This window comes from Monodelphis domestica, chromosome 5, assembly GCF_027887165.1.
Source record: "Monodelphis domestica isolate mMonDom1 chromosome 5, mMonDom1.pri, whole genome shotgun sequence".
In the NCBI taxonomy this organism is placed as follows: domain Eukaryota; kingdom Metazoa; phylum Chordata; class Mammalia; order Didelphimorphia; family Didelphidae; genus Monodelphis; species Monodelphis domestica.
Window position 1 is genome coordinate 227,341,835 of NC_077231.1, and position 24,521 is coordinate 227,366,355.

The window sequence follows — 24,521 nt, forward strand, 5'->3', positions numbered from 1 at the left end:
TTATACATAGGGAGGTGGACCCAAATGAGGGGAGAGGGATCTTGCCATAGAAGTCCCGTGGGGGAAAATTCAGTGGGAAAGATGAGAAGGTAAAGAGGAAGGTGGGGAGAAAAGTACCCAATGTTCTGTGCAGCTATAGCTTGCTCTACTTTCTTAAGGGAAGCTTCGCCTGCTGGGGTCAGGGAGCGAGGAGAGGAGGGGTCAGCATCCCCTCGAAGGATATCTTCCAGAGGGCGAAGGTCCACCTTAGCGAGTTGCAAATAAGGGCGGAGCCAATTAATGTCCCCTAAGAGTTCCTGGGAATCATTAAGGGTTTTGAGAGTGGAGCGTGTGAGTGAAACCTTATGTGAAAATAAGAAGTCAAGCTCGAGGCGGAATCCCAGGAAGGTGAAGGGGTACTGGGTTTGAATTTTATCTGGGGCAATAGTAAAGCCGCGGGCCTGGAGTGCGCGGATGATAGTCTGGGCTATGGTCTGCACTAAGGAGGGGGAGGGGGCAGCAATGAGAAGATCATCCATGTAATGGATGATGTAAGCTGAAGGGTATCGAGTCCTAACAGGGTCAATAGATTGGGCAACGAATTTTTGACATAATGTAGGGGAGTTGGCCATCCCTTGAGGAAGTACACGCCATTGGAATCGAGGGTTAGGCCCTATGTGATTAACTATGGGAATGGAAAATGCGAAGCGAGAGCTATCGGAGGGATCGAGAGGGATTGAGAAGAAACAGTCTTTGATGTCACTGACAATTTTGCTAAACCTTCTTGGGATGGCGGTCGGGGATGGGAGGCCTGGCTGTAAGGCTCCCATGGGAAGCATGGTCTTATTGACCTCGTGTAGATCTTGCAAAAGTCTCCGTTTCCCCAACTTCTTTTTAATGACAAAAATGGGCGTATTCCAAGGGGAGGTAGAAGGTTCGAGGTGACCCAAGGAAAGTTGCTCCTGCACCAGCGTTATGGCAACCTGAACCTTCTCAGATGTCAAAGGCCACTGATCAATCCAGACAGGGGAGTCAGATTTCCACGTGATTTTATCAGCCTGGAGTGCAGGGGGACCAGCGGCCTTTATGAAAAATTTTGTAATCCAAGACCTTCCTTGTCCTTGTGGGCAGGGAGGGATATAGGGTGTAAAATGCCTTGTTCGTTCTTACCAAGGCCTTTGCCTGGGAGGTATCCAGACTTCAGCATCATGGTGGTGACAGGATCGCTAGGGCTAACCATGAGAAGCCGCATCTGGGCTAGGATGTCTCTGCCCCAGAGATTAACAGGGAGCCCTGCGACTACATATGGGCGGGTGGTGCCACTATTGCCCTCAGTATCTTGCCAATTAAGGACCTTAGAGCTCTGAAGGGTGTCTTGGACTTGGCCTATTCCTGATAGATGGGTGGATGAGGGTTGAAGAGGCCAGGAGCGGGGCCAGTGAGTTTGAGAGATAATGGTAGAGTCCGCTCCTGTGTCCAGCAGCCTGGTGAAAGTTTTCTCCTCGAACTTCAACTGGAGAGTGGGCCGGGACTCAGTAAGTTGCTGCACCCAATAAATATTGGAGGAGCCTGGAGAAGAAGGGCCCCGTGTGTGGGCTATCACAGGGAAATTACCGATCATAGGGAGGGGGAGGGCTTGAGCTAAGCGTCTGCCGGCAGGGATGGTGACAGGGCCATGTGGGGATTCTATGATAATTTTTATTTCTCCTGTGTAATCATTATCGACAAGGGTGGGATGCACTACGACACCTTGCAAAGTGGTGAGCGCTCTACCGATGACCAAGAAAAACATGCCAGGAGGCGATGGTCCGAATTTGCCAGTAGGGAGGATTATCGGGCCTTCCTCAGGTGTTAATATTCGGGTGGTGGCGGCACAGAGGTCCAGGCCTGCACTGCCTGTTGTGGCTTGAGTAAGGGAGCTGGACAGGGGCTCCCGAAGGAGCCCCGCATCCTGTTTCCCTGTACCAGGGGAAGAATTTGCCCGTCAAAAGTGGTTCTGGATCGACAATCCCGGGCCCAGTGCCGGCCCTTCCAGCACTTCAGGCAGATGCTAGGTGGTGGTTTAGGGGGGGCTACTATTGGTACGGGGGCCTGCCTAGGATTCGGCCCGGAAGGGCATTCACGTGCAAAATGGCCAGGTTGCCCGCATTTAAAGCAATTTCAAGGTGTGTTGGGGCGAGAGGCCTGAATGGCTGCCCTGATGGCTAAAGAGATGGACTTGTTTATTTTGTGGTCATAAGCGTCAATATCATTGCATAGGCGGATCATCCCATCTAGATCAAGGTCCCTTGCTTTTCCTCTTAGGGCGGCCTTACAGGCGGCATTAGCATTTTCAATTGCCAAATGTCTCATCACCGGGTTGTCAGATCCATCCTGGCCCAAGACTCTTTCGGCGGTCTCCAGGAGTTCCGCAACAAATTGAGCATATGGCTCGTTGGGTCCCTGGAGAATTTTTGAGAGGGGTGCCGTGACTGACCCAGCGGCAGGAACTGCCCGCCAAGCAGCCATAGCGGCATGCACAGTTTGCATGAGCAAGCCAGGGGGCAGTCTCATTTGCTGGTTTTCTAACGCAAAGCGGCCGCGGCCGACGATTTTGTCAGTCGTCCAGGCGGCTGTCTGGGCATTTTTTGAGTTTAATTTAGCCTGATTCTCTGCCCTCTCAAGGAATTCTGCCTTCCAGATTAAGAATTGTCCCCTGGAGAGGATGGATTGCACTACCTTGGACCATTCTGAAGGGAGTATATGTCCCTCTCCTCTGAGTCCCTCTAGAATAGAAAGCGTAAAAGGGGCGTTGAGGCCATAATTTTTAACTGCCGAATGGAGGTCTTTAATATGTTTGAATTTGAGTTTCTTATAGATCGGGGCACGAGGCCGTGTGGAGCGCGTAGAGTGGGCGTCCCTAAACCTCTCATTATCCTCATCCTTATTCGCGTCTTCTTCCGCCCCTTCAGAATCAGAAGAAGGGGGGAGGGAGACATCCTCGGGGGGAACTTCCGTGGCCTGCTGCTGCCTTGTGATGACCGAGAAGGCAAGGGCTGTTTTGTTTTTTGGTCGGGATTGCTTGTGCTTGGAGGTTAGGGGCCAGAAGATGTCTATTTGTAAATCATGTAATTGATTGGTTAGGGCATGCACTTCTTTTTGGAGACCTAAAAAATGTTTAAGATCAGTAACTTGTTTACTAAGTTGTGCCGTGGCTTCTCTAAGGTTAGTCGAGCCAGGAAGCACAGGAAATGCAAGAGGAGCGGTGTTATATGGAGGAGGTCTGCCTTCAAGGAGATCATTATCCTGATAGCGGGCAGCCTCCTCTTTTAACTCTGCTTGATAGGTGGGGTTAAGCGTATCCTCAAGGTCAGAGCCTTTGTATAGGATGGGGTAGAGGCGGGGAGAAGGCTGTGTTGTCTGTTTGGAAGGTGCAAGGGGTTCTCTGAGGGGGTGAGTTGGTTTAATTGGCTCGTCTTGGAGAGAGGAAGGAAGATTGGTCTCTTTCTGCGGTGACTCTTTTTCCTCAAGTTGTTTCTTATGGTCTAGTATAGCGTCCTCAGCCAGGCTGAGGAGGTGAGACACCTGTCTATCAGTGTCGGCTTCCTTAAGAATATCACGAATCAACCCGTAATAGGAAAAGTATTCATCGGGGATCTCTTGGCCAGATTTTAACAGGCCGTTTAGTTCTTTGCCTACTTTGTTCCAGGTAAGGGGGTGGATCCCTGGGCCGTGTAGAATAAGCCAGGGGCAACGTTCCTCTATGAAGCAGAAAAATTTAAACAAATTTTTCTTTTTTACCCTAATACCTCTCTCCCTGAGATTACTTTTTAACTCTTTGACGAATAAGGTTTCTTTTGAGAGCTTCTTCCCCATATCTCATTCACACTCTTATCACAGGCGCTTCCCCACGTTCTCGCCAATCTTCTTGCGAAGGTATAGAAACAGATACTAATGGGTCCACACTCAAAAAATGGACCAAGGGAACAGTCAAAGTCGGTCTGGCCAAAAGCTGTCCACTCACCCCAGAACGGGGTGGACCACGTCACTTGAGCTTAGGTGGATGGTATAAACCCCTGTCAGGCAGTCGCCCTGCTACTCGTATGCGAAACGCAGACTGAATACCCTCTTTTCCTCTCAGACACACACACTGTCACTCTGGGGTAATCACTCTCGATTTCTTATGCCTATGGGGAATGGGACAACTTACCCTACCTCAAGGCTGTCCGTCCAGCCTCTACCCTTCCTCTGTCCGCGGAATCTGTTCCTCAGCCGTCCGGTAAGCCGTCTTCTTCGAGCCCCACGTTGGGCGCCAGATATCCGGGGCCAGCCGGATACTATCGCAGGACCTGTAAGACAGCTACCTAAAAGACCATAGGGGGAGAGAGGGGAGACCAAGCACGTAAGAAAGACAGAGTCAGTCTAATGGTGTCAAGGCTCGTTTATTGCAGAAGCGAGGTAAGAATATATACGTATGAGGTGGGGAAGGGCAGTTAAGGAAGGAATGATTCTCAGAAACCCTTATCTTGTTCCCGGTCATGAGTTTTCTCCATATATGGTCTCTGACACTGATGCAAAATGGCCACTGAAACAGGGAATCAGAATGCTTTTCCATTATAACTAGGGTCTAAAAAACTACTCCACTTACTTGAGAATAGTTCTAGTTCTGGTGAATTCTAGAAGATACTTGAGTGTTGATGGGTGAAAGACTTAAACATAAAGAAGGAGACCATAAGTAAATTGGGTAAACACAGAATAGTATACATGTCAGACCTTCGGGAAGGGACAGACTTTAAAACCAAGCAAGACATAGAAAGAATCACAAAATATAAAATAAATAATTTCGACTACATCAAATTAAAAGGCTTTTGTACAAACAAAACCAATGTAACTAAAATCAGAAGGAAAACAACAAATTGGGAAAAAATCTTCATAAAAACCTCTGACAAAGGTTTAGTTACTCAGATTTATAAAGAGCTAAATCAATTGTACAAAAAATCAAGCCATTCCCCAATTGATAAATGGGCAAGGGACATGGATAGGCAGTTTTCAGATAAAGAAATCAAAACTATTAATAAGCACATGAAGAAGTGCTCCACATCTCTTATAATCAGAGAGATGCAAATCAAAACAACTCTGAGGTATCACCTCACACCTAGCAGATTGGCTAACATGACAGTTATGGAAAGTAATGAATGCTGGAGGGGATGTGGCAAAGTAGGGACATTAATTCATTGCTGGTGGAGTTGTGAACTGATCCAGCCATTCTGGAGGGCAATTTGGAACTATGCACAATGGGCAATAAAAGAATGTCTACCCTTTGATCCAGTCATAGCACTGCTGGGTCTGTACCCCAAAGAGATAATGGACACAAAGACTTGTACAAAAATATTCATAGCTGCGCTCTTTGTGGTGGCCAAAAATTGGAAAACGAGGGGATGTCCATGAATTGGGGAATGGCTGAACAAATTGTGGTATATGTTGGTGATGGAATATTATTGTGCAAAAAGGAATAATAAAGTGGAGGAGTTCCATGGAGACTGGAACGACCTCCAGGAAGTGATGCAGAGCGAGAGGAGCAGAACCAGGAGAACATTGTACACAGAGACAAACACACTGTGGTATAATCGAACGTAATGGACTTCTCCATTAGTGGCAGTGTAATGTCCCTGCACAATCTGCAGGGATCAAGGAGAAAAAAACACTATCCAAAAGCAGAGGACAAACTGAGGGAGTAGAAACACCGAGGAAAAGCAACTGCCTGACTACAATGGCTGAGGGGACATGACAGAGGAAAGACTCTGAGCAAACACTCTGATACAAATACTAACAACATGGCAATGGGTTCAAGTCAAGAACACATATGATACCAGTGGAATCACGCGTCGGCCACGGGGGGTGGGAGGGAGGAAAAGAAAATGATCTTTGTCTTTAATGTAAAATGCATGGAAATGATCAAATAAAATACTATAAAATTTAAAAAATATATATATATATATATAAAAAAGATACTTGAGTGTTGGTGATTCAGAAGCTGAAGGCCAAGGAAGTAGTTTTAGAAAACAAGAATGGTGCCAGGGACAGAGGTAACCTTGAATCTCCAAAACGTTAAACTGGACCTTGCATAGATAGGTCCATTCCCCTTGGACTCATATGACCCTGTACCACAGTGACCCTGAACACTGAATATGGGTATAGGTAACCATCCATGCTGCTAGAAAGGAGTAAATATAAACCCAAATTTAGTACTTTCTCTATGGCGTTTCTGTTCAGCAGGAAACTTCTTAGAAATACCTCATCATTCAAAACTAGAAAAATTTTGAAGCCACACAAACCTGATTGTTTGCACAGGGGGAAAAATGCCACAGTATTAGATGGGGAATGGTCAGCTATTGTGGAAGTCTGATGCAATCCTACCTGATCAGAAGGGAAGAGTTGGATGGCAAGAAGATTAACAGCATTGTTTATCTATTCCTCAATTCTTTGGGTTTACCTGTGGGTTTAGGGCACTTTCAATCAATATTAGCTTAATGTCACTGAATGATTTTTACAGAGCTTCTCTGGAGATAATGCCTTATCTGACAGAAAGCACACTGGATTCATAACCCTACGATGTGGATTTCAATGCTAGTTTTGCTACTTAGTTCATGAATAATATTATGTGAATCAAGCCTTTCCATGCTTTAGTTTTCTCGTCTATAAAATAAGGAGGTTAGATGATCCCTAAGGTCTCCACCAATTCTAAAACTATGTCCTATAGGTAATTCTGGCAATGGGAATTTCATCACCAGAATAAATTTCTGGAGGAGATATTTGGAATGAGGGTGATGTGTTCACTGAGTCATCAAGAATAGTTTCTGTTTTATTCATTATGAAAGCTATGGTAATATACTCTTTGTGGCCTGCAGGGGTTAGTGCTGAGGATGGCTGCCTTTGCTGGAGGAAGTGAGATAAAATAGTCCTTTGCAGACAAATAAAGTCAAACCCCTAAAAACTTTTTTGCAGGCACCGTGGTTTCAGACCTTCAGGGAAAAGGTAAGCTTATCTAAGAGCCTAGAGTCGGGGTCCAGCTTGGTCAGGGTGTAAGTGGTTGGGGGAGACATTGTCGGGTAAATGATGGGGGTCCCTTGTCATCTGACTCAAGAGATAAAGATTTAGGAGTGTGTGCATTGGAAATAGTTCCATAGACAAGTTTGGGAAATTTCTTTTGTCTTTTTAGAGATTCCCTCTTGAAGCCTTCAGAGCTCACTTAGGATGTTATCTCCTCTAAAAAGGCGTTCTTAGCAGCTCTTCTTCAATGTCCCTCACCAATTATTTTGTATTTAACTTTTATATTGTTGGATTTACTTCTCTGTGTGCCCTTTTTTGGCTCCCTAGGAGCATAGAGGTTCCTGACTGTCAAGGACTTTTCCATTTTAGTTTAGATCTCTTCAGTGCCTGGGATATATTAGGCACTTAATGCTTATTGAAATTAAAGGGAGTCAATTTCATCTTAACCGGTACAGATGTGTTTATGCATGAGAGTGTGTTTGTGTGTGTATGTGTTTACATATGTATGTTAGTATTTGTATGTAGTTGCGAATGTGTGTGTGCGTGTGTGCATGTGTGTGTGGAGTGACATGATGTGTCATGGTCCTCTTCAGCAGTTAGGTGAAGCCTATGGACCCCTTCTCTGAATAATGCTCTTAGATGTATAAAACAGAATTCAAAGGATTAGAAAGGAAACCAATTATATTCGATTAAAGGGATATTTCCCCTCATGATAAGGGAGACCTGGGCTTAGAGTCAAAAGACCTCAGTTCAAATCTTAGCACAATAACTTATTGCCTCTGTGACACTGGGCCAATCACTTCAAATCTCTGATGTTCTGTTTCCCCAAAATAAAATAAGGGATTTGAAAAAAAAATATTTATCTCAAAGTCTATGGACCTTGTCAAAGAGGAATTACTGATTCAGCCCTGATCAATAAGGCACACTCAAAAAATAAGGAAAGGTAGATCACTGGCCCACCCAGGCTGGTGATCTTTTCAAACCACACACAACTTTTATGGACCAGAGTAAAGAGTGTCCATGTATGGACAAAGAATGCAAATACACACACTCTGATGAGGAAAGAGGTTTTATACCCAATCTCAACATTTCCCCGTGTCTAAGAATATAGGGGAGAAGCTACGTTCAGACCATGGGTTCCTAGAGACTGTTCAATATGTACTGGAAGGTTGAGCAAGGTTTAAACATGAGTCACTTAAGTTAACTTTGCACACCTACATTATTAATTAGATTGCAAATTCCTTGAGGGCAGAACTGTTTCATACTATCTTTGTATCCTCTGCATTGAGCACATAGAGCTTTCTCCTGAAGACTGTCATCACACTCCTTGATACCTTCTCCAAATCTAGCTGTTTATACTCTCAAATGTTTGACAGACTTAGCAGGGTAGAGGAGTGGGCATACTCTGGCTTCTCAATAATACCTTCAGAGCTTTTCTCTTGTCACCATCACTCCGCAAACACTTTTCCCCCTGGCAATTCATTTCATTGTTGTCCAGGTCTTTGGATTGTCTCCCATGAGCCTCTAACACTTTCTCCACTTTCCTTAAAACATTCAGAGCCCAGGCTTCTCTACTTCTTAACTCTTCCACATTTAATCCCTTCAAATTCCCTGGCCTCCCAGGTCCTCACCATCCTAAGCTCCCATAATGTCTGCATCCTTTGTACTAAAAACCTTAAGACCATCCCTTCCCTCTACTCCCCACTCCTCCATTTAATTAAATTTGCTCCATGTACCAGAAATCCTAGTTATATAAAACACAAAGAGCTTTCTGCTCTTTGCCTCTCCTCTGTCTAGACTTGATGAAAACAATAAGCTCCACTTTAACTTTAAACAATAATATCCACTTTACAATGTTAAAAAGTTACTTTGTTCATGTTAATTATGTTAAAGGTTTTTTAAAATTGCCTTTTCTTTTTTTCTTTTCTTTTCTTTTCTTTTCTTTTCTTTTCTTTTCTTTTCTTTTCTTTTCTTTTCTTTTCTTTTCGTTAAAATAATCACTTTATTTCCCTCCCTGCCTTCCACCCACCCTTCCTACAGCCAACAAATTGCCTTTTCTTAAGGCAATGGATAAAGAGGTCATCTTCAAATAAGATGAAACCATCTGGGTCATGGAGCAGTCACTACTCTAGGAAGGCAGCCTTGGCCACGGGGTCATGCCTCGGAAAGCCCAGTATATGTGGAATCCTTTCCCCTTGGCTTACTGTAATTTAGGCAGTCTTTCTAGGCTTTCCTCAAATCACACATTTGTTGTTTACAAACAACATGTACAAAGTGCTGTGCTAGGTTTGGTGGGAGTGCAAGATGGGAAACATGGAGATATACAAGACTCAGGCCCTGCCCTCAAGGGCCTTTGAAATGCAGGATTTACGCAGATGAAATATAGATATGCCCACAAGAGAAGTCAAAATAGATCCCATTCAGAGCAGACAATAAGGACTACAGAGGTCAGAGGAGACAGAGATCACTCCTGGGGAAGGTATTCTTCAAAGGCTTCATGGAGGAGGCACTTCTCACCCAGTTATCATATGGGGAGTAGAGATTTGCTGATGCATTATGAATGTTTTGCTATCTAAATTTGAATATTTCTCTTTTTCTCCCCCACTAAAACCTCAAAGATGGATGTTACCGGAAATAAACCTGGCACCTCAGTGAGTATCACTTCTCTTAATTCCCTCAAGCACCCTAGAACAGATCAAAGTCAGTTCTTCCCTCCTGCTGCCTGAAAATGCCACCAGACAGATGGAGATTAGGGATTCCTGCCTAGGAAGGGACATGGAATGTTCTTTTCCAGGTCTCCCCACATCATGACATGAACACTTTGCTGTAAAAGAACAAAATTCCACTTTACTGTGTAAGAAACTTTTTCCAAATTCAATATTTAAAGGCAAAATAATAAATTTCTGAGAAGACAATAGCAAACCAGAGTGTACTTCAAAGGAAAACAAAACTGTAAAATTCAGAATTTATAGAATGTAATACAGTATCACTACCTCTGGCTTCGGTTCAAATTTTTTAAAAAGTCAGGGGTCTCTAAGGACCCTTGGGTCCCTTCCATGCCCTTCTTTCACCAGTACCCCCTCCTGTGCTTCCAGTCTCCTACTGCACCCTGTCCATTTTCAACCCTCCTTCCAAGGAACCTCAGAAATAAAGGGCCTCTGCATTAAGATTCTTTTCTTGTTCTTTTCTCTGCTATCCACACTGAGCTCTCATAAGTGTCATCCTTTCAGTGTCCTTTTCTCAGTTAATGCATCATTTGATCAATTTTTAAAAATAATTTCTTAGTGGCAGTCAGTCAAGTAAGTGGTTTGGTGGTTAGAGCACTTGGACCTAGAATCAGGAAGACCTGAATTGAAATCCTCCTGAGATACTTAGAAAGCTATGCTATCCTAGGTAAGTCACTTAACCTTTGCCTGCCTCAATTTCCTATTTGCTAAGATAGACATACTAACTACACTTACTTCTCATGGTTACTGTAAGGATTAAATAAGATAATATTTGTAAATGGCTTTATTAAACTCTTTCCAGAAAATGTTCTTTGCATTAAATAGAATGTCAACTCCTTAGATCAGAAGAATGAATAATGAAGGAATCATCTTGAAACAAAAGGAGCCTCACCTCCCACTCCACACCTCATTCTCTCCCCACCAGAAAAAAATACTTTCCTTCAACAAAGTTAATTTCTTAATCTGCCAAATAAAGGGATAGTATTTTGTGTCATCAATCTATAAACTTAGACCTGGAAGGGATCTTAGAGACTTTGGTGCCTCCCCCCCATACTGTATAGACTATGAAGACACGGAAGTTTAGAGGACTGTGGCATATTCACAAATAACAGATAAATGGTGGTGTGGGCTAAAAAGTAATCAAGTGATATATTCAAAATTCCGGGGTGGTTCAGTGGAATGCAAAATCACCTCTAGCCAGCTGACTAAAGATGATCTCAAGGATATGAGCTAAGCTTTAAAGGATGGGTAGGATCCTAATAGATGAAAACTGGGGAGAATATTGTCTAGATGTAAAGAATGACAAGAGTAAAGGATTGGGGTCAGGAAAGAATAGGCCATTTGGAGGAGTAGGGGTCTACAGCACATGGGGGATAGTCTATCAGTCAATAAGCATTTCTGAGCGCAGTTGCTATGTTACAGGCACTGTGTAAGCTCTGGACATATGAATCAAAAATTTTAAATATTATCTCTGACCCTGGGAGCTCACATTTTAATGGGAAAGACAACATGCAAGGGTGCATACAAGATATGAATGGTGCGAATAGAAGATAATCTTAGAGGAAACACAGCAGGGTTGGAGGATTGGTAGTTGGGGAAGGCTCTGCAGAAAATGAGATCTCAGCTGAATCTTAAAGAAAACCAGGGAAGCCAAGAGGCTTTGGGGAGGAGGAAGAGCATTCTAGGCTTGAGGGACAATCAGTAAAAAGGTAAGGGGAAAGGAGAAGGAGCACCCTGTTGGAGGAACAGTTAGAAAGAAGCCCAGAGAAACTGAGTCACAGAGCCCATCTGGTGGAGTGAAATGTAAGAAGCCTGGAATGGGAAGGAGGGGCCAGGTTGAAAAGGGATTTCAGTGTCAAAGAGGGGGTCTTAAATTTGATTCTGGAAGTGACAGGGAGTCATTGGAGCTTATTTAGCAGGGGAGTAACATGCTTAGCCCTGTAATTCTGGAAAATCTCTTTGGCAGTGGAGTGGAAGAAGGATTAGAGATGGGAGACACTTAAAGCCAGGAGACTAATTAGAAGGCTATTGCAATGGTCTGGGCTGGGTGATAGATGACAGCCTACCATAGGGTGATGGCTGTGTGAATAGAGAGAAGGTGACATTTAGGAGATGTTCTAGAGAGAGTCTTAGCAACAGATTGGATACTGGCAGTGATAATGGGGAGTTCAAGATGGCACCTAGGTTGTGAGCCCAAATATCTGGAATTTAGTTCTTCAGAGAAGTATGTAAAAGCCCTCTGGGACCAGACTAACAAAACCTTTTACTTTTAGACTGTGTTCTGTAGGCAATGGATTGCTGTTGGTGGTTTCTAACAACTATAAGCCTCTCTCAGCTTCTTCTTAACAATTAATATTCTCCCTACTTTACAATGTTGTTATGAGGTTTAAAACAAAATAATTGAAGTAGAAGAGATTTGGGAAAGTTACAATTATCATATAAATATGAGGTATTATTTTTTGCTCCCTATCAAAGAGAACTTGAAGCTCCATCTGTGTAGACTGTGCTTCAGGAAGATCCCAAGAGGAATGGAACCCAGATAGGGTCATGGTTATCTGGCATAGCTGAAGTGTTCTCCAATCTAGCAACAAAAATAAATGAGTCAGAGTCATGGCCAAGCTTTCACATAAAGAGAGTATGCAGGCACGTTCCTGTATGATGATAGTCATTAACAATTCTTCTCTTCCCTCCCAAAATGAGTCTCCTTATCTTGTTCTGGTGTCTGAAAATCCTATCCTTAAAATTTTGTTCCTTTATACCAGATCATTTCGTTTCTATGCATTGGTCATTGTAATGCAAATGGCCAAGAGAATGGTAACACTTTATACTATTATTTCCCAGCTAGGTGGTACAGTGGATACAGTATTGATTGGACTTAGAATTAGGAAGACCCAAGTTCTATAGCAATGGAAAATAAAGGGTGCAAGGAATGATGGACAGGAGCTTGAGATCAGAATCTTCCAGAGCCTGGTTGGGTCAGAATTCCTAGGGACAGTTGATTAACTGTCACTCTGGACCTGAGAGAGAAAGGAGACAGGTGTATGTGTGAACCATCTTGAAACCTATCCATCAAGACACTGGCCTTTTTAATATCTACTGGCTGTGATGTGGAGTCATTCTTCAGTCTTCTGCTGTGTAAAATTTAAATTAGTATCTAATAATAAAAATATTATATTTTATGAGGTTTATTAAGGATTATTAGAACTCAAGGATACAAAATAATAACCACATGCCCATGGTTGATTAGCCCATTCAAAATTCCCGGCTTAGCTTACCACTAAACTTACTACATCATTGCAATGACAGAGAGAGAGGGAGGCTTTACAGCCAGTTAAATATGAATTGTGATCTCACCTATGTGGGGACTCAGGTGAGATTATAGGGAATTCTGGGAAATACCCAGGACTTCTGGGGATTGAAGTCTAGGGTTCAAAATCTCCATTTATACAGCTGGACAGTGACTGAAGAGTGGAATATCTACTTGGAAGAGACCATTTCTGGACATTACACCTGGAATTCCCGTTTCTGACTCACCAAGGACTCTGTGAGATACTGCTACCCTGTTGGACTTGCCTTTGAATAACTCAGGTTTTAGTCTAGTGTAAGTCAGATATTGGTTATTTAATGGGTAAAAGAATTCAGATGTCACCCTTTCCCATTTTCCTTTCCTTCATCCCTTCTATGTTAAATAAACTCAATATTTATGTTTTTCCCACTGTATTACTTTCCTTCCCCTATCCAAAATTATATATACTTTTAACAGTTCAAATATGACCTGAGATACTTACCTAGCTGTATGATCCTAGAAAGTCACTTACATCCTATTTCCCCCCATTATTTCTTCAGTTGTAAAATAGGGACACGCTAGAAAAGGAAATGACAAACCATTCCAGTATGTTTGCTAAGAAAACCCTATGGACTTCATGAAGAGTCAGACACAACAAACAACAACCATTAATAACTCAGTAGGAATTATTTTTACCAGAGATTCAAAAGACAGACAATTAGCAGAAGACTCAAGAATAGGACAGGAGGCAGGGAAATGTTAATAGGTGGGGAGGGAGGGAATTGTACTAAATTGAGAGGACAAAGGAGGATGAGATCTAGGCTCTGAGATCAGTAATGCTTATATATAAAACTAGTAAGTTGAAGTGGGAGAACACTAGGAAGAAATTTTCCCACTCTCCAGTTTTGACAAAGGACAATCTAGCTGGGCAACTTGGAAGACATAGTGAGGGACTTCCTTCCCTGTGTAACAACTAAATTTTGGTGAAGCCAGGGAAAGGGAAACAATTATGAATATGCCCAAGTCAACTGGGTTTTATAGAGATTTTAATTAATAATACAATGATTAATCAAAGAAAGAGAGAGAATAAGAAAGGAATAAGTATGAAGGGCCTTAAGTCAATATGTCTTAGACCTGAGTCTTAAGAGAGAAATCAGTGAGATTTTTATTACTCACCACAAAATCCGTCTAAGCAAGGATTCTAATGACACCAGGCCAGCATTTTTCCTCAAAGAGCCTCCTAGCCAGAGATTGTTTCAAAGGGCCTCTCTCATGGCTCCCTGTCAGGGAATTGAACCCCGGTCTCCCACGTGACAGGTGGGGATACTCACCACTACTGCTGGACCTGATCAAGGGAAAACTAGCACTCTGTTGGAAGCATGGAGACTTAAAGAGAAACAAACAAGCCAATTGCTGAACCCAAATCAACTGTAACTATAGGAATATAGTAAAAAGAGATTTGTTTCAATCTGGCATCAGACACATACTAGCTGTGTGATCCTGGGCAAGTCACTTGATTTTGTTTGCTTCAGTTTTTTCATCTGCAAAATGAGCAAGTGAAGAAAATGGAAAACCACTTCAGTGTCTTTGTCAAGAAAACCCCAAGTGGGGTCATGAAGAGTTAGACACCACTGAAACAAGCAGCCTAAATTGTAGGTGTTTGCCAAGATCAATCAAGAGATATGAACAGAGAAAGTCAGCCAGTTTTGAAACCCAGTTCTTCCTATACCAGTCTTATATTCAAACCATAACATTATCCCAAGTAGTAGATGAACAAACTTCTTAAAATAAATTAAAACCATTTAAGCATAAAAATTGAATGAATGACTAAGTGAGATATGGGCAGTTACTAGACCTATGATTTCACTAACAAAGGTAAGTTTTTGTCAAGTTAAGTCAAGAAACATTAAGTACTGTTAATATAGAAATAAGGCAGAACTACCAAAGTAGTCAGAAAATCCAAGTCTTTAATCGGGAAAGGGATAAGTCCAATATTTGGCCCTTTACTCAGAGTTTGGCGCCACAACTTTTACAGGGTTTACACTCTGGATGCTGGGGATATTAACCTTGGGAGAGCTGCTGCTCTAGATGACAACTCCAAGGAACAAAAGAATTTGGGAAACCAAGGGACTGGGAAATATGAATGGTTGACATTACCATGGTTACAAGGATATGGGAGTGTTCAAACTATACTGACAGAATACAATCAAGCTTGGAGAGGCTAGGGTCTAAGGGAAGGGGCTGCTTACAATGGATACTGAAAGGGTGGTCTCTGCCTAGGTATGTGTCTTCTTGGGAAAGGGTCTCCGATACAATAGGGTCCATTATTCAGTCTGAAACTGCTAGCTTGAGATTCCCTTCAGGATGGATTCTTACAGGAACAGGGAACAAGTACAAGCTTTGGGGTCTCCAATTTACAAGCTAGTCCTAAAACTTGGGGTTCATCAGATCTTGCTAGGTTACAAATTTGGGGTTTCTAGATTCCATGTTGACAGTACCTAGTAGGTATCAGATAGTTCTAGGGATACAAAGAGAGGCAAAATCACTCCCTGCCCTCTAGGAATTCACGATCTGCTGAAGGAGATAACAGGCAAGCAACTGTCAAATGATATTTATGGCATATATGGGAGATCATTTCAGAGGGAAGGGAGTATAGGTTAAGAACAGAGTAGGATTTTAGCTGAGACTTGAATGAATGCACACAAGCCAGTAGATGAAAGGAGAGAGAATTCCAAGAATGAGGGACAGAGAGGGAAATTTACAGAGTATGGAGGTAGAGTCTTTTGTGTAAGGGAACAGCCAGAAGGCCAGTGTCACTGGATTGCAGAGAGGAATAAGGTTTTTAGTAGAAAGTAGGAAGGAGCGAGGATATGAATGGCTTCAAATTCCCCAAAGAGGAATTTAGATTTGATGCTAGAAGTAATAGGGAGATACTGGGATTTTATAAGTAGGAGAGAGTAACATGGTTGGACTTTGGTTATGAGAAGATCACTGAGAGCCAAGTGGAAAGATGGTGTGGTGAGAGACTTGAAGTAGAGAAGTGAGAATGCTATTGCAAAAGTTCTGTCTACCAAAGCAAATTAGCACTTTTTTTTTTGCACCTCTCAGTGTTACAGATTTGGCTACAGAACTAAAAGTTTAAAGAATTTGCCCAGGATTACTCAGAAAGCACATGTTAGTGATGACAAAGTTAGAACCCAGGATATGCCCCAAAGTGAGACCCTATCCACTATACCATACTGTCTCTTTCAAATGACTAAATACTATAATTAAATGAAATAGTAAGTTAAAAAAAAAAAGAAACTGGGCCATTGAGTGCCTCCTTCACTAATATTTAATGGTTATAATTCAATGTTTATCTCTAAACATTTGGTCCCAAACCTAAATGAGAAAATTATGTTTTAACTTGGTCTGCTTCTCTTAACATTAATTCAAAAGTCAACTGTGGCCTGTGTACAATTCTGGAGTTCTAGGACTTTAGGCCAGATAAGCATCAAAAGTCTTTGCAAATGACTATCTTGTTTTCAATAACTTCTCTTCTTTATTTCCCTTCCATATTTGTTGACCGTCATACAGAGTTCTGAATTGTTCGAATTTTCCCCCACAGTCCCCTGATGGAGTCATGGATGTTGATGAGGCCAATGTTCCTAGGATAGTCCTGGTTGGGAAAACTGGACATGGGAAAAGTGCAACAGGGAACACTCTCCTTGGGAAGGAACTTTTTGCATCTGGTGCATCAGCAAATTCTACGACCAAGACCTGCCAGAAAGAAGTTGCATCCTGGAAAGGGAAAGGTTTTCTTGTTGTTGATACACCTGGGCTGTTTGACACAAAGAAAAGCTTAGAAACCACTTGCAATGAAATCAGTCGTTGTGTCATCTATTCCTGTCCAGGGCCACATGCCATCATTCTGGTTCTGCAACTGGGTCGATACACTAAGGAAGAAAAACATTCTGTCTCTTTGATTAAGGCACTCTTTGGGAAGTTGGCCATGAATTACATGATCATCTTGTTCACACGGAAAGATGACTTGAAGAATGAGAAATTAGACAACTTTTTAAAAGAATCTGAAGACCTTCAAAGTCTTATCCATGAGTGTGGTGGAAGATACTATGCCTTCAATAACAAAGCAGAGGGCAACGAAAGAGAAGTCCAAGTGAAAGAGCTGCTGGACCTGATTGAGAAAATGATGCAGAATAATAAAGGAAAGCATTTTTCGGATAAAATATATGAGAAAACTAATGAGGCACTAAAAAGAAGAAGGAGGGCCCTGAAGGAAATCTATACCCAAGAAAGAGATGATGAAATACAAATTATAGAACAAGAATATGCTAATGAATCTTCTCTCACAGAAGAGCAAATAAGGGAAAAGCAAGAAAGAATAAAAAAGGTTGAGAGGGAGTATGAAGAAAAAATGAAAAATATAAATGCAGAGGCTGAGAGGACTGTATTTGAACAAGTTGTTCAGTTTGTAAAGGATTTGATTTGTAAAATTTCTGGTTGGTTCAAGAAATGATGGTTTGCCTGGTTTGTTTATTTTTTTATTTAGTTTCCATTAATTTCTTCATAAATATTGATATCTTGGATTTACAGAACTGTGAACTTATGAAATAGATAGAATTGAGTCCTAATTCCCATCATGTTACTCAAAGATAAAGGATTTTCAGGCAAGGAAAACTATGCATGGGTCCCAGTATATAGATCTTTCTCTTACATCAAACTTCCTTTTTTCTCAATTACTGTGCAAAACAAAACTGCTGAATAAAAAGTATTTTTCTTTGGCCTTGTAGATTTGATAATGCTACTTTGCTTCATTTCATTTCAAGAGAACTGAATGTCTTCTGTAAAAAGGAAAGGGAGTTTGGGGATGTGTAGGGATGAATTATGTTGGGTCAGTATCAGAAGATTTTTTGTGGTTTTGGAAGGCCAACAAATCCCAGCCAGGTAAAGCCTGGTCTGAGACTACACATACAGATCACTCCATGAAATGGGAAAGTAGGTTTAATAAAAGAATAGGGTAGAAGAGTATGAGATAACCTAAAGCTAATTTTCCAACATACCCCAGGATCTAATGTCTCTTCACAGAGATTCCTTTAGAGTAATTTTCCTACACTAATCCTCTCCTCACTACCTAAATCCCCAGTCCCTGTCCTTGGCTAGACTACAACTAAACCCCTTTAGCTGGTTTTAAGGAAAGGATCTATGGAAGCCTGATAGGGCCCAGGGAAGGTCCTAGATCCAAAAGGGCCCAGGCCTGGTCTTACCATCACTGCAGATGTTTGGTCAGGATCACCAGGTTGTGTATCGATGAAATACAGCAAACAAGACAGCAAGCAGGACAGGAACAAGGATATGATCAGCCACTAAGGAAATGTAGCCATCATCTCTAGATATCTCCAGAGACAGAACAGCTAACAGCCTCAGTACCAGTCTAACTCTTCCTTCAAAGTTCCAGGATCTTCCTGCTGGTCTCATGTCACTTCTTTCTGCAAACTTACATACTTTCGTACGTAACAACTTTTTCTTATAACCCTTCTACAGCAAGGCTTTATGATAAGCCATGTGATGGACAGAGAAAGAAAGCTATGACACAGGCATTGTCCTCTAGGTACCTCCAGTCGAACTGAGGAGACATGATATACATGGAAGAAACAATGGAGGACATAAGTAAGCAGAGTTTCATAGGGTCAGAAGCAGAGCTGAAAGAAACTTAAGGGTCATCTAGATTCATTTAAAAGATGAATACTAGGTCTAGTGGGAATAAAATCATAATTTAATAGAAGGAAGCAAAAAAAATAAATATGATCAAGTGCCAAATATGGACATAGTCTTGCTGTGCATCTTAGTAAGCCCCTAGACCTGTTTAACCTTCAATGTTTTCATCCATAAATCAAGGAGTTGGACTACTTGTCCTCTAAGATCCCTTGAAATTATTACAATCTCTCTTGACTATGGAATAATTGGCTCTATGAGGGGTTAGGAAGGAAAGTGGTCCTGACCATCTCGCAAAATCCAGCTCAGATACACCTACTTTATGAAGCCTTATTTCTAGAAATAGTCTTTCCTTCATGAGACTATGAAGAATACTTTGTACTTCTTTTAATAAAACAATTAAAGAAAACTCATCTTCTTTCTTTGTATCAATTCTAAGTCAGAAGAGAGGTAAGGACAAGGCAATTTGCCCAGGGTCATACACCTAGGAAATTTTTTGGTCACATTTGAACCCAATACCTCCAAACTCTAGATCCAGCCCTCTGTGCTATCTAACTGCCCCAACAGATAATATCTGTATAGCACTTAGCATGATGTCTGACACTTAAATTCTTGTCCTTTTTGCTTGTTCCCTCTTTCCCTCTCCTTTTAAGTACCATTAATTATATTTCTAATATTATAATTATGTGTTAGTGAGTGTGCTTACAGTTGTGGGTGTGTTGTATTTGCCCTTAAAGCTCAATAAGGACAGAAAGTACTTTTCATTGACTTTTACATCTCCCATGGAGAGAGCTTACTTAGCACTGTGCTTACACAAAGGAGATCCTTGGGAAATGGAAAAATCGGGGCTTTATAACATCTGGAGGCAAACAAATAGCCCATGCAAAGATAATTACAGAGTTTCTAGATGCCATACAAAAGCCAAAGCAAATTTCCGTGATTGACTGTAAAACACATGGCTATGGGAAAGATTCTGTGTCCAAGGGTAATAACGGAGCCACCATCACAGCCAGATTTATAGCCCGAAGAGCTCCAGCCTATGTCATGAATCTCTCAGTCATTGAGTCAGCTTATCAAGATGGAGGTTCAGGTATGGAAAGACAAATTTGGAGCTAAGGAAACTAATGGAATATGGCTGTCAGACACAGGAAAGCCTATCTTATCAAAGCAGTTCTATTACCATATTTGCAATTCCATCCAAGGTAAAAGACACTTTGGAACCCAAGGATTGTTAGTGTAAAAAGAAATTGGATTGCACCAGGAATAACATCTGTTGCAAATAGAGTCTATGGAAAATGTTCAATCTGTATGAAATTCAATCAAAGGGTGTTTAAAAAGAAAGGTTTAGGTGGTAGACCTTTAGCTTACACTCCTTTTGAAAGTCTACAAATAAATTATATGTATATGACTAAAGCTAGAAAATATAAATACTCTCATTGACCAGAAGCATTTCCATCAGCTAAAAAAACAGCAGGGTTTGTAATAAAGGTGTTACTTAAGGAAATAATTCCTCGTTTTGGTGTCCCATGTGTTATTGACTCGGACAGTGGAACACACTTTATGCAGGAAGTTTTATGTAGGGTTTTTGAAAATTTGGGGATAACAGCTAGTTTTCATACTCCTTAACATTCACAGATCTCTTGTCAGGTCAAGAGATTGAACAGAGAGTTAAAGACCATAATTGGAAGACTCTGCTCAGAGACTCAATTGAAGTGACCAGAAATCCTTCCTCTTGCTCTGTTCTACCTTTGTACTCGCCCTAGTGCAGATTTACATATCTCTGCTTTTGAAATATTATATGGCCATGCTCCATTACAAGATAAAATGTGTAAACAAGCTTATGACTCCATGCTGGGAGGAGATTTTAAGGTAGCTTCTTATATAACAGCATTACAAAACAGGCTAAAAGAGCTTCATGAGATGGGACTATTGCAGCAATCTGGGCCTTTAGACTTTTCATGTCACAATATAAAACCAGGAGACTTAGCATATATTAAGAACTTTGCTAAAACATCAGCAACACAGGAAAGTTGGAATGGACCTTTTAGGGTAATTTTAACAACACCTACAGCTATCAAAATCTTAGAGAAAGAACTTTGGGTACACTGTTCCCATGTGAATGTTGCTCACAGTAGAGAAGGAGAAAGAGAAACAGAGAGAGATAGATTTAGGAGAAGAAAGAGATGAGATAGAAAATGATTGCTTAGAAGAAAAATGAAAGTTTCATCAGGCAAATAAGATAAGCGGCAAAAAGTTCATAAGGAGAGGATGAATGAGAGGAAGAGGAGTTAAAAGCAGCCCAGAGGAAAAGCTTGAAAACAGAACTTAACAGCAGTAAGGAGAGAGCAGCTAAATGCCAGGATGGCAGAGTCTTTAATGATTATGTAGAGAAGAGGATCAGTCAAGGACTCTAGATAGAGACTCTAAGATGAAATGCATCATAAAACCCCAAAACACTTTCATATGTAGTTGCATGCAACAGGATATACATTCAAGAAAGAAGAGATTCATCAGATAAGACGAGAAGAGGAAAAATCTGAAAAGTAAGTATGATACATCCAACAAGCTTACATATGGTACATATTCCACTAATTGTTATGAAATCTGTTTTTATACAAATATCCATATAAATAAATGGATGTTTTGGGAAAGAGTAAAATAAAATAATAAATTAAGTATAGTTATGTATTAAATCCATAAGGTCTTACCTAGATAGAAGGTCTGTTTGAGATATTTTATTTAGGTAATATCAGGGAACAGAGAGGAAATAATGTCAATGATGCAATAGGTACATACACTGAATGTCATACACACATATGTATATAGCTCTGTAAATAACTGTAATATTTATACTATAATATATTATAATATAATATAAGTGATATACATATATTTACATATAATATAGGTTTTCTTCTGTACATTATGTATATATGTAAAAGAGATGTTTACAGTTGCTCAAATGCAGAAGTTTTACAAATTTGTACACATGCACATATATAACACAAATATGTATATATAAATATGTAATATCTGTACCGATTATGTAAAAAGGATGTGTATAGTTAGAATAATAGGATAGGATACTTAGTTTAAAGTTTAATGTAGAAAATTTGTTTAAATGTATTAGCAATAGCATGTAGAATAGAAAGACTTTGTTTGGAATTATTCAGATTAGATCGTTTAAAATGTATTTTGCATAAGTCAGTTTTAAAAATTAGATTGTGTTTTTTTTGTGAAAGCTTATTATCCACTGATTTTATTCTAAGTTTATCTAGTTTTCTTCTAGATTTATACATTTATATAGATATAGATATAGATAGATAAGATTGTGTTTGTCTATTAGCTAAGCAGTACTAAGGGTTTGATAGCAAATTGTTTTTGAAGAGTTTATTGGAATGTTTAACTTTTGAATTGTATTGCATTTTGTATTGATAGAGATCATAATATTCACATTTCTAAGTTGTTTTGAGTATGCAAATGTTGTTGAGTTTAAACTTTGTAACAATTTGTTGTAACTCCTTGTCCTCCTCCTTTCCTTTGTTCAGGTCCCTAGCATAGGCAAGTTAAACTAAGTATAGCGTAGTAACAGTAGCTCTTTATTATTTGGGGGGTTAGACTGTAGAATAATTATGTGGCAAAGAAAACAAGGTAAGTTATTGATGTGGAGATGACAAAACTTATTCCCCCCCCCCAAATTGGAGTTTTAATCACCACAAAGGGGTAGTGAAGAAATAGGAAGACAGGGAAAAGCTTTTTGCAGAGGTTTATGATTGACACTACATAGATGGGTGGTTCATGAGTGGAGGCAGGGAAAAGGAAAGTGTGGGAAAAGGGTTTAAGGGAGACTGAGAATGACAGCGAGAGGGGAGTGTTCCTTTCTCTTTGAGAGGTTGGAGGGAGTACTTCCTGTGTGGAGGACCTGTTGTTTCTGGGGGAAAAACTATTTCCCCAGATCCTGAAATTTCTCCATCATCCAGCTCATCCCTGAGATAGTTATCTGACCCACTTGGATTTCCCAGTGCCTATCAACCTTTACATATCAACCAGTTCCTGGGTTCCAGTTGACTTGGAGATTTCATCTTGCTGAGGAAAGCCAACCAGAGCCAAGAGACCTGTCTGCCTTGGAGTTATGGTTGAAGCCTTCCAGGTTGAATTCATTGATTACCTCACCCACATGTACTCTGACCAAACTATTTCTCATCCACCATAAATATTTGGAGGACCAGAAGTTTAGGAAGATAGATAGGAAATTTTGGGTAACAGACAGAGAGTGTAGTTGTAAGTTAGTATCAAGAACAGAAGAATAGATCCTCAAGGATCTCTTAGGTTTGGAAGGAGGAGATTTAGAGATCTAGAAGTAGGGAAACCTATTCCTGGCCCTCCTTCCTTTCCCTGTTTGAAAGACTTTAATAAATCCAAATACTTTTCATAAAGAAAGCAGTCAGATTGTGTTTCCTGTCAGTTGAATGAGTAGGCCTGACAGACTGGCCTACAGCCTAATAGATACAGAGAAGAACACGACCAATATACTCACTTATTTCACTTCCTTATTCCTTGACTCCACAAGATCTGATGGCATAGAGCCATAATTTATATAAATCTCTTTTGTTTTACAATAAATTTCACATCTCCACTCCCCTGTAATTTCTTAAAAAAAAAAAAAACTCTTACTTTCTGTTTTAGAATCAATAATAAATATTAGTTCCAAGGCAGAAGAGTGGTGAGCATTAGGCAACTGGAGCTAAGGGTCATGTCCAGGGCTATACATCTAGGAAGTATCTAAGGCCAGATTTAAACCCAGAACCTTCTATCTCCAGGCTTGCCTCCATCCACTAAGCCACCTAGCTGTCCCTCCCCTGTAACTTTAAAAACCATTTTTCTTCATCTTAAAAACTTAGTTCCACCTGAATACTGATTTTTCCTGTTAAGCACAAGTTTGTTAACTCTGAATAAAACCAAAGAGCAAACATGAATCTAAAACAAAGATGCTGATTCCATTGAGAGTTTTTTTTTAAAGGCATGTGTGTTAGAACTTGGAACAAAGATGAAGTTTGAAAAGGAAAAGTAGGTAACAGATTTTTATAGTGTTTTAAGAAAATGGGGAAGAAGTCTCTTAGATTGAGCAACAAAAGAAAAACTTCTATTCAGCAACAAGAGATATTTGTAAACAATTTGGAATGTTCTTCAGCAATTTGGAATGCTGACCAGGACAAGACTTTGATGAGGTTGAAGGAGGTAGCCTTGAGGTTATTTGTAGAGCTTTGGCAGCCACTCAGGCTGACTTAACTTCTGTTAACTTGGAAATAACACAGAACTACTAAAGTAGTCAGAAAATCCAAATCTTTAATCAGGAACAGGATAGGTCCAATATTTTGACCGCATCCAGAGCCCAGCACCAAAAATGTTCACAGGGCCTACACCCTGGGACTCTGGGTACAGTATCCCTGGGAGGATCACCACTTGAGATGATAGCTCTGAAGAGGGACAGAACTTGGGGGCCTTTTATACCCTCTGGAGAACTAGGTACAGGGATCCTTCATAGACTACCAGCAAACAGGCTCCAAAGAGGTCTGCAGCTAGCCTCAGGGGTATCAGGGAGGGGTCAACTATAACAATTATAAAGGGAAAGGTAAATTTAAGAGCAGGGCTTCCTGAGAGGGGACTTTAAATACAATGGAAGAAGCTTCTAAAACAAATAAAGGCACTCTCCATTTTGACTATATTTACAAATCTGACTCAAACTAGAGTCCCCAAATGGTCCAAGGTCTATAGTTCAGCCCAAAACA

The 24,521-nt window shown here is 40.8% G+C and overlaps 1 protein-coding gene across 4 annotated transcripts in view; it reads left to right on the top strand.

The window, feature by feature from the left end:
• The window catches only part of LOC130454613 (GTPase IMAP family member 9-like), a 59,226-nt gene extending 41,417 nt beyond the window's left edge, over window positions 1-17,809 (top strand). For 2 of the 4 annotated variants that reach the window (XM_056799882.1, XM_056799880.1), the window contains exons 3-4: window positions 9,627-9,659; window positions 16,628-17,809. In XM_056799882.1, coding sequence (XP_056655860.1) covers window positions 9,627-9,659; window positions 16,628-17,536 — 942 coding nt within the window. In that variant the 3' untranslated portion in view covers window positions 17,537-17,809. The remainder of the gene's footprint in view (window positions 1-9,626; window positions 9,660-16,627) is intronic. The other 2 variants (XM_056799883.1, XM_056799881.1) reach the window with 1 other exon arrangement.
• The last annotated feature ends 6,712 nt before the right edge of the window (window positions 17,810-24,521 follow it).